Source organism: Oncorhynchus clarkii, chromosome 20, assembly GCF_045791955.1.
Source record: "Oncorhynchus clarkii lewisi isolate Uvic-CL-2024 chromosome 20, UVic_Ocla_1.0, whole genome shotgun sequence".
NCBI classification, from domain to species: domain Eukaryota; kingdom Metazoa; phylum Chordata; class Actinopteri; order Salmoniformes; family Salmonidae; genus Oncorhynchus; species Oncorhynchus clarkii.
Window position 1 is genome coordinate 70,987,029 of NC_092166.1, and position 11,582 is coordinate 70,998,610.

The following is an 11,582-nucleotide window of genomic DNA, read 5'->3' on the forward strand; positions in this document are numbered from 1 at the left end:
CTGTACAGGCACACAAAAGGCAACGTTCCATGTGTCAACTGAACTATGCATTACCAGTGCAATGGCTTAAGGTCACTGACAAATACTCTGACTATCCCTCTCTCTTTATCTTTCCATCCTCAGTTCTGTGGAGGAAAATTATACCCATGGCATGTTTTCAGCATCTCTCAGTCACTACACAATTGTTCACCATTCTTGCGGGTGCCTAGAAGCTAAATGGAGAACTAAATCAAGCAGCAACAGAATGCCAACAAAACAAGAAAGACTTCAAACGGCTGCCACTGTAAAATTTGAGAAGACCTCAGCTTGGAAACCAGTCTGGTGTAAGTTATCGGAAGGGAAAGAGGGAGAGAAACAACAGAGCCTGTGAAATTGGGGGAGGGGAAGGATAGTGAGAGGGAAATAAAACAGAGGGAGGGAGAAAAAGAGAGAGCAATCTGGTTTGCCAGCAGCTACTGTGCAGAGCAGCTGAGCCACGAGTACTAGAGTGTGAATGAGATGTTCAGTTGTTCATTCAGAAAAGCATGTGTGTATGACACTAGAACCCTTTTCACACTATTACGTGACCCAAACTGTACTGTGCTGCCATCCACCAATTTGTCTCTGTTCCCTTTCAGTCAGTCAACTTCAGTACATACTATGGGGAGTATGTACTTGGCGTGGGGTATGTGGTGTCTCCTGGGCATGGGGTGTGTGGTGTCTCCTGGGCGTGGGGTATGTGGTGTCTGCCTGGGCGTGGGGTGTGTGGTGTCTCCTGGGCGTGGGGTGTGTGGTGTCTCCTGGGCGTGGGGTGTGTGGTGTCTCCTGGGTGTGGGGTATGTGGTATCTGCCTGGGCGTGGGGTATGTGGTGTCTGCCTGGGCGTGGGGTGTGTGGTGTCTCCTGGGCGTGGGGTGTGTGGTGTCTCCTGGGCATGGGGTGTGTGGTGTCTCCTGGGCGTGGGGTGTGTGGTGTCTCCTGGGCGTGGGGTGTGTGGTGTCTGCCTGGGCGTGGGGTATGTGGTGTCTGCCTGGGCGTGGGGTATGTGGTGTCTCCTGGGCATAGGGTATGTGGTGGCTGCTTGGGCGTGGGGTATGTGGTGTCTGCCTGGGCGTGGGGTATGTGGTGTCTGCCTGGGCGTGGGGTGTGTGGTGTCTCCTGGGAGTGGGGTATGTGGTGGCTCCTGGGCGTGGGGTAGTGGTGTCTCCTGGGTGTGGGGTATGTGGTGGCTGCTTGGGAGTGGGGTATGTGGTGTCTCCTGGGCGTGGGGTATGTGGTGTCTGCCTGGGTGTGGGGTATGTGGTGGCTGCCTGGGTGTGGGTTTGTGGTATCTCCTGGCTAAAGCCTCCTGGCTAACATCGGCTAACATGCTTAACTTCCGGAGAGTGAAACTTACTATCTTTCCTCCGGCGTTATGGTAACCCCATTCCTATTTTCAGTTTCTGGAGTTGGAGGGAGTGAAGGAAACGAGGTTTGTGTGCACCTCCAATGAAGAATCAGCCCCCCGAGCACTTGGCTGGGGTAACTCCCTGAACAAGGAGCCTTGGCACAGGTCTGAGTGACCAGTGCACCCCTCCGCAAAAATATTACTGTGACAACAGTAATCAGCCATTGCCAGAGCCCCTTGTGCCCATAAAGGGGCCGGGCTTCATGCACGCTATACAGTCTCACAAGGTATGTTGGAAGCAGGGGGCAAGCAGTGTTACACACATCCATGCTACTGTTCCATATTCAGTCTCTAGGCGTCATAAGAAACCAGAAAAAGAGCTATCTGCCTGCCTACATCTCAGCGCATTCTGTCTCTAGGTCTCGAGCTATGCTCGCTCACGTATCGCGCGTTTCTATCCCCTCTGAGGGTGTCCGGGTTCCAGTTCTGCTCAGACAAATTTCAGCTTGGTCACAGAGTGTTTTAGCCTGTGCCTATGCCTACTGGGGAGGATGTCTTCTATGATGAAAGACGTTCCTGTGGGGCTATTGTTGATACGGCCCTTCCAGTGCTGAGTGCTAGCCACTCACCTGGATGCATCTCACAGCCTAATAAGTCGGTCGCTTCAGGTGTCCCTGTCAGACCTACGGGCCATGGCACAGTGGTGAGACCCTCTGCTATTGTCAGGGGTCTCCCATGTGCTGAGTTGTATCCTGCAAGGTGATCACGACAGACGCATCCCCCCAAGGGATTCAGGGGGTATGGACACCGGAGCGGAGCGCACTGCATGTCAATTACCCAAAGTATCTGGCACTCAGGCATGCTTGTGCTGGTCAGAACCAACAATATGTCAGTGGTGGTGTGCATCAACAGATGGGGAGAGACTGTATCTCTCCCTCGTAACCTTGGCTTGTTCCCTATTGCTGGGGAGCAGTGCGCATATGCTTTCACTTTGGGAGACGCATGTCCTCGGTTGCCTTAACTTGGGTGCAGATATTTTATCCGGGTAGACCCTCTCTTGCAGGAGTGGAAGCTCTCCCAGGTATGGGACATTTTAGTCAGGGCGCATCGCAAGAAAGCCTTGGTTTGCTGAGATCTTTCACCTTTTAGGCGAGGATCCGTGGAAAATTCCGTTGTGGGACCTATTGTCCCCAGGCGCATGGGCAGGTTTGGCAAGCGAGGCCGGAGATATGGTTCCTATGGGCCTTGTCACTAACAAGGTCAATCTGAAGGCTAAAGGTTTACCTCCGAATGTTAATGCTATCATTCAATCACTTATAGGGCTGTATGCGTATAAGTGGCAAGCGGTTGAGCTCTGGTGAAACATAAAGGACTTGTTCCTTTCAGTGCTTTGTGAGGGACATCCTTATGTTCCTACAGAAGCTTTTCAAGTATTCTCCACTTTAAAAGTGTACATGGCCGCTGTCTCAGCGTGTCATGTGGGAATTGATGGAACCTCACCGGGGGTTCACCCCCTGGTGGTGCGGTTCCTGAAAGGTATATGTCATCTCAGAAGGTCTCTAAAACTATTGCGCCCACATGGGACTTGCTGCTGGTTTTGGAGGCACTGTGTGTGGCCCCCTTTGAGCCTCTGGAGTCAGTAGATCTGAAGATCCTTTCATACAAAACCTCCCTGCTCATTGCTTTGACTTTGGCTAAACGTGTTGGGGACCTCCATGCGTTATCCGTACACCCTTCCTCTACTCAGTTCTCCCCTGGCGACTCTAAGGTGATGTTGCGTCCAAAAGCAGCCTTCACCCTGAAAGTGATGGCTATGTCCTACAGGTCCTTAGCTTTTGAGCTATTTCCCTTTTCGCCTCCTCCTTTTGGTACTGAAAAGCAACAGAGGTTACATGCCCTGTATCAAGTGCAAGCTTTACACATGTACATACGGACCGGGACATCCGGTTATGTGACCAACATTTTGTCTGTTTTGCTAATCCAGCTGGTCGCAGGTCGCTCTCTAAGCAGCGTCACTCCCACTGAATTGTGGAGGCTATCTTCCTTGCATATAGCAAGCAGCAAAGGGCAATGGTTACTTAGCGGTGTACGAGCCCACTCCACCAGGGGTTTGGCAGAGTCTTGGGCCATGTTTAAAGGGTTGACTAAAGAAGATATTTGTGCTGCAGCGAGTCGGGCATCACCACATACTGTGGTGAGATTTTATCGCTTGGATGTCACTGCTCCCGGTATAACACACAGTATGCTTGTGGCTGGGACAGGGGAACATCACTAGGCAGCACACAGTATGCTTGTGGCTGGGACAGGGGAACGTCACTAGGCAGCACACAGTATGCTTAAGGCTGGGACAGGGGAATGTCACTAGGCAGCACACAGTATGCTTACGGCTGGGACAGGAGAACGTCACTAGGCAGCACACAGTATGCTTACGGCTGGGACAGGAGAACGTCACTAGGCAGCACACAGTATGCTTACGGCTGGGACAGGAGAACGTCACTAGGCAGCACACAGTATGCTTACGGCTGGGACAGGAGAACGTCACTAGGCAGCACACAGTATGCTTACGGCTGGGACAGGGGAACGTCACTAGGCAGCACACAGTATGCTTACGGCTGGGACAGGGGAACGTCACTAGGCAGCACACAGTATGCTTGTGGCTGGGACAGGAGAACGTCACTAGGCAGCACACAGTATGCTTACGGCTGGGACAGGGGAACGTCACTAGGCAGCACACAGTATGCTTACGGCTGGGACAGGGGAACGTCACTAGGCAGCACACAGTATGCTTGTGGCTGGGACAGGAGAACGTCACTAGGCAGCACACAGTATGCTTACGGCTGGGACAGGGGAACGTCACTAGGCAGCACACAGTATGCTTACGGCTGGGACAGGAGAACGTCACTAGGCAGCACACAGTATGCTTAAGGCTGGGACAGGGGAATGTCACTAGGCAGCACACAGTATGCTTACGGCTGGGACAGGAGAACGTCACTAGGCAGCACACAGTATGCTTACGGCTGGGACAGGGGAACGTCACTAGGCAGCACACAGTATGCTTATGGCTGGGACAGGAGAATGTCACTAGGCAGCACACAGTATGCTTACGGCTGGGACAGGAGAACGTCACTAAGCAGCACACAGTATGCTTACGGCTGGGACAGGAGAACGTCACTAGGCAGCACACAGTATGCTTACGGCTGGGACAGGGGAACGTCACTAGGCAGCACACAGTATGCTTACGGCTGGGACAGGAGAACGTCACTAGGCAGCACACAGTATGCTTACGGCTGGGACAGGGGAACGTCACTAGGCACTAGGCAAACCGTATGCGCAACACCCAGACTGTCGCATCTGGCGGGGTCAGGTCTGGGTGGCCTGCCATGGGCCGTTTCATCTAGTATCCATTGGGGTCGACTTGGGGCATGATCATATTTCTCCAAAGTAGGTTGTACCGAAGTTGACTGACTGAAAGGGAACATAACATTATGACTATAACTACACTTCCCTGAAGGACGGAAATTAGGTACAACACCTATTTGGCCCCGCATCCCCTATTCCTGGGCTCGGTGAAGAGCGGTATTAAATTGAAGGAACGAATCCGGGCCTCATGCTTATCACCTTGGGAAGGCGGGGCTTCCAGCAAGGCACAGATTTCATTGGCCTTGTCAGGCGTGATTGTTAATCCTTCAACCTATGTCGCAAGAGTGTGACTCCCCATAGTAAGTTGTACCTCGTTTCCCTCCTTCATGGAACAGTAGTTATAGTAATAAAGTTATGTTCAGTAGTGTGAAAAGGGTAAAGGACTGCTTTTAAATGGATTCTAACCACTTCAAAAGCAAGGGAAATGAGTGACCATGTGAGAACAAGAAAAAGGCAATTGTATCTATAGATATTTATATTGGACTTTGCACGATATAGATTCAGTAATTTATCCTGTAAAGTCTTTTGCATAACAAAACCTCCCTATCAACATGTACTGTATTGCGATGTAAAGTAATGTATTGGATTATGGGTGCTGGTTAAGCTTCTTTCCTCTAGAGGGTGCAAGTGTTCAATGCATCACTGCCAGGATGGCTGCAAGTGACTCACCTTTGAATAAATTACTCAACAAACTGTGTGTGTGTGTGTGTGTGTGTGTGTGTGTGTGTGTGTGTGTGTGTGTGTGTGTGTGTGTGTGTGTGTGTGTGTGTGTGTGTGATAATGATAGAAAGAGACAGTTAGAGTGTGTGCTCATTAAGGATTCCACACTTGTCTGCAGTGTTGAGGTGTAATTGTTATGGTTTCCATTGCAGCAGGAAGACAGACACACATGCATCCTCCTCCTCATCGTCTTAGGTTGACCCTGGTTCACTTACACAGTCACCCTGTTTAGGCTACCACAGTTTCCTCCTTGTCAGAGTAGGGCGGGACTAGCTGTATCTAAACCTAGAACATATTATTTACCAATGTTGAAGATTAACTGCATCTCACTAGGTTACCTTATAATTACCCAGCCCTCGTTTATGGAGCCAACTCAGACATTTCATAAATTCACTACAGGCCCTAAGTGACACATATCCATCCTCAATGATAGTTTATATTTATGTTATTAGCATTACAAAGTTTTCTGCGCAAATGCACAGACCACTCTTTCAGGTGTTAAAGATGGTCATCCTCTATTTATATCTTTGAAAACTTGCCTTTAAAGCACCTAAAGCCAAGTACACTGTATATCAACATAATACACTCATATATATTTGATTTCCAAAACTGTATTGTCTTGATGCTGCCAACCAACATTGTTTTTGAGTGACAGTGCATTTGATGAGGAACACAGTTGTTCTGTGCATCGGTTTGACTTACTCAGTCTACCTAGTAATACCTGTTTGGCTGTTTAGCTGGAAACAAATAAGAGCCAACTGTACACAAAAACTATAATGCTCAGTGATCTGTGATGAAATAGTAGCTATTCCACCTGTTTGTCTAGTAGTATCAAGTCTGTAAGGGATGTTGTGATGTCATAATGAGGTGGAAAATGGCTTCTATATTGATTTAGAATCCTATTGTCTATTATACATAACAATAGGAACACTATTATGAGTATTAGACATTCTGGTCTATGGTGTCACAGACTACAGTCATACATTCTAGCTGATCTCACACTTTGGCATGTGACTTGTTCTATCACAAGAACCTATCATCATCCCAACCCTTATGACACTTGTTTGTATGACATAGAATAAAAATGATATGTTCTATGAAGTGTAAAAATATAAATCATATGATATACTGAACATTCTGGACTATCCTGTCTATCACAGACTACTGTGATATTTTCTATTTGATTTCAAATGTGAGTTGTGATATCACAAGAACCTACCATTATTACCCCTTTGTCCAGCCATGACAACCATCTATAGAGAGGCTGTAAAAACCAAACAGCATCTTCAACAGTTTAGTAAGATACTGTGGATGACATTTTGAAAGCAGCATCGGTTAGATGATGCCATAGTTTGAATGTTTTATTGTCACTATAAATGCAATAAGTATAATCAGAGTAACTAGCACCCTTCCTTACGTTATCAAAAGGGCCCCTATTACAGAGACTGATTAGGCCACAAAGACTGGAACGGTACACCTAATACTGACACACTCAACGTTAAACCTAAACTAAAAATGTTTATAAAATGTTCATTCAAATGTTTTGGGTCTGACAGTAATTTCAGGATAGTCCTAACATAGGCCTATGAAGAATAATTGGACCTAGCTGCTGAGTGTAGATGTAAAACATGTTTATGCTGCCAGTTGATATATGACATCAAAACATCAGCTAAATCCGTTTCAAATATTTTGACTTTCCAATGTAGAAAATACTGTGTGCTATACTTAAAGGTCTGTGAATGATTTAACCTGTCCATTGTGTTCCAAAGAATGGTGTAGTTATTCTCTGGAGTGGAATGATTTTATGGTAGGGTGTCATATGACACCTCTGGAAAAACTATTGCTGCTGAACTTCATGGAATCAACATGGCCAGCGACATCTGAATTTCTAAATTTACAATTTACGTGAGATGGAGTAGTTTTTCATACAACCAGTTTTTCATACAGCCAGTTCAACTTCCTCTCCACTCGTGACAGGGTTCCCATTGTGTCGCAATAAGACTCAGGAGGAGTAGGCCTGAACAGTGACCTTTTACTCAAGCAAAGGTCAGTGTCTGTGACAGGCAACAGAGGTGTACTGTAACTGTACGCGTCCGGTACAGGGGAGTTCGGTGCATTAATGCTTAGCGTTTCCCCCCACCGGTTTCATTTGTTTTATGGGATGCACCTGATACACTCAAACTGCATTTTAAGCCAAGAAATGTTGTAATCAATGTGTCCATCAATACACATCCCTCTGTACCTCACTCCATGGAACGGTTCTCAACTCTGAACAAAACATTCCATCACACCTATGTAAAAGATAGTTATTAATGAATGTTGATGACTAGTAGGCTACGACAATTTAAAAAAATGATGTATAATTAATATTATAAACCTGGTAGTTTGGGTCCTGGATGCTGACTGACTGAAAACCGTGGGGTACCAGACAATTTTTTTATTTTTATTTTGCCTTTATTTAACCAGGCAAGTCAGTTAAGAACAAATTCTTATTTTCAATGACGGCCTGGGAACAGTGGGTTAACTGCCTGTTCAGGGGCAGAACGACAGATTTGTACCTTGTCAGCTCGGGGGTTTGAACTCGCAACCTTCCGGTTACTAGTCCAACGCTCTAACCACTAGGCTACCCTGCCGCCCCACAATATACCACAGGTATGAAGCACATGACTTGTTTACTGTTCTAATTATGTTGGTAATCAGTTGATAATAGCAATAAGGCACCTCGGGGGTTTGTGGTATATGGCCAATATACAGCTAAGGGCTGTATCCAGGCACTCCGCTTCACATTGTGCCTATGAACAGCCCTTAGCCCTGGTATAATGGCAATATAACACAACCCCTCAGTCCTTATTGCTAAATATAAAATGACAGCAAGAAAAACAATGGATTATTAAAACAAATATTACTACTATCACTACCACGACTACTATCACTACCAAGACTACTATCACTACTACGTCTACTACTACAACTACTATTACTATCACTACTACAATCACTACTACTACTACTACTACTATCACTACAACTATTACTATCACTACTACTACTACTACTACTACTACTACTACTACTATGGCTACTATCACTACTACTATTACTATCACTACTACTACTACTACTACTACTACTACTATGTCGACTACTACAACTACTATTACTATCACTACTACTATCACTACTACTACTACCACTACTACTACTACTACTACTATCACTACTACTATTACTATCACTACTACTACTACTATCACTACCAAGACTACTATCACTACTACGTCTACTACTACAACTACTATTACTATCACTACTACTATCACTACTACTACTACTACTACTACTATCACTACAACTATTACTATCACTACTACTTTTACTAATACTACTACTATTACTATCACTACTACTATTAATATCACTACTACTACTACTATCACTACCAAGACTACCATCACTACTACGTCTACTACTACAACTACTATTACTATCACTACTACTATCACTACTACAACTACTACCACTACTACTACTACTACTACTACTACTATCACTACTACTACTAATACTACTACCACTACTACTACTACTATCACAACTACTACTACTACTACTACTACTACTACTACTACTACAACTACTACTACTACTATCACTACTACTACTACTACTATAACTACCAAGACTACTATCACTACTATGTCTACTACTACAACGTCTACTACTACAACTACTATTACTATCACTACTACTATCACTGTAACTGACAGTTAGACTTGTGCTCGTGGTTACTGAAGGGAGCTACAATCACTACTACTACTACTATCACTACTACTACTACTATCACTACTACTACTACTATCACTACTATTACTACTACTACTACTACTATCACTACTATCACTACTACTACTACTATCACTACTACTACTACTACTAATACTACTACTACTATCACTACCAAGACTACTATCACTACTACGAATACTACTACAACTACTATTACTATCACTACTACTATCACTAGTACTACTACTATCACTACTACTACTACTATCACTACTACTACTACTACTACTATCACTACCAAGACTACAATCACTACTACTAAAACAACTATTACTATCACTACTACTATCACTACTACTACTACTACTACTATCACTACTACTACTATCACTACTACTACTACTGCTACTACTACTATCACTACCAAGACTACTATCACTACTACGTCTACTACTACAACTACTATTACTATCACTACTACTATCAATACTACTACTACTACTACTATTACAACTACTACTACTACGACTATTACTACTACTACTACTACTATCACTACTACTACTATCACTACTACTACTACTAATACCACTATCACTACTACGACTACAATCACTACCAAGACTACTATAAGTACTACGTCTACTACTACGTCTACTACTACTACTATTACTATCACTACTACTAATACTATCACTACTACTATTACTATCACTACTACTATAACTACTACTACTACTACTATCACTATGACTACTACTATCACTACTACTACTACAACTACTACTACTATCACTACTACTACTATCACTACTACTACTACTACTACTACTACTACGATCACTACCAAGACTACTATCACTACTACGTCTACTACTACAACTACTAGTACTATCACTACTACTATCACTACTACTACTACTACTACTACAACTACTACTACTATCACTACTACTACTATCACTACTACTACTACTACTACTACTACTACTACGATCACTACCAAGACTACTATCACTACTACGTCTACTACTACAACTACTATTACTATCACTACTACTATCATTACTACTACTACTACTACTACTATCACTACTACTACTATCACTACTACTACTACTACTACTATCACTACCAAGACTACTATCACTACTACGTCTACTACTACAACTACTATTACTATCACTACTACTATCACTACTACTACTACTACTACTATCACTACTACGTCTACTACTACAACTACTGTTACTATCACTACTACTACTACTACTACTACTATCACTACTACGACTACTATCACTACCAAGACTACTATCACTACTACTACTATCACTACTACGTCTACTACTACAACTACTTTTACTATCACTACTACTACTACTATCACTACTACTACTATCACTACTACGACTACTACTACTATCACTACTACTACTATTATCACTACTACTACTACTACTACTATCACTACTACGACTACTATCACTACCAAGACTACTATCACTACTACTACTATCACTACTACGTGTACTACTACAACTACTATTAATATCACTACAACTACTACTATCACTACTATTACTACTACTACTATTACTATCACTACTACTATCACCACTACGTCTACTACTACAACTACTATTACTTTCACTACTACTACTATCACTACCACTACTGCTACTATCACTACTACTACTACTATCACTACTATTACTACTACTACTACTACTACTACTATCACTACTACTACTACTACTACTATTACTATCACTACTACTACTATCACTACTACTACTACTACTATTACTATCACTACTACTATCACCACTACGTCTACTACTACAACTACTATTACTATCACTACTACTACTATCACTACCACTACTGCTACTATCACTACTACTACTACTATCACTACTATGACTACTATCACTACTACGACTACTATCACTACTACGACTACTATTACTATCACTGCTATCAATACTACGACTACTATCACTACTATGACTATGACTACTATCACTACTACTACTACTATCACTACTATCAATACTATGACTACTATCACTACTACGACTACTACTACTACTATCACTACTTCTACTATCACTACTACTATTACTACTATCATTAATACTACTACTACTACTACTATTATTACTATCACTAATATCACTACTACGACTACTATCACTACTACGACTACTAATACTATCACTACTATCAATACTATGGCTACTATCACTACTATCACTACTACTACAATCACTACTATTACTACTATC

The 11,582-nt window shown here is 43.4% G+C and overlaps 1 protein-coding gene across 1 annotated transcript; it reads right to left on the reverse strand.

Annotated features, from left to right (window-relative positions):
• Positions 1-627: 627 nt before the first annotated feature.
• On the reverse strand, positions 628-1,347 carry LOC139377159 (uncharacterized). Its single transcript, XM_071120170.1, has one exon. It carries the CDS (start codon positions 1,345-1,347, stop codon positions 628-630), a length of 720 nt encoding a protein of 239 aa, XP_070976271.1.
• Between the last annotated feature and the right edge of the window lie 10,235 nt (positions 1,348-11,582).

What these genes read in the sequence shown, in the direction of transcription:
- LOC139377159 (XM_071120170.1), bottom strand. Translation starts at nt 1,347, where the DNA reads ATGTTAGCCGATGTTAGCCAGGAGGCTTTAGCCAGGAGATACCACAAA.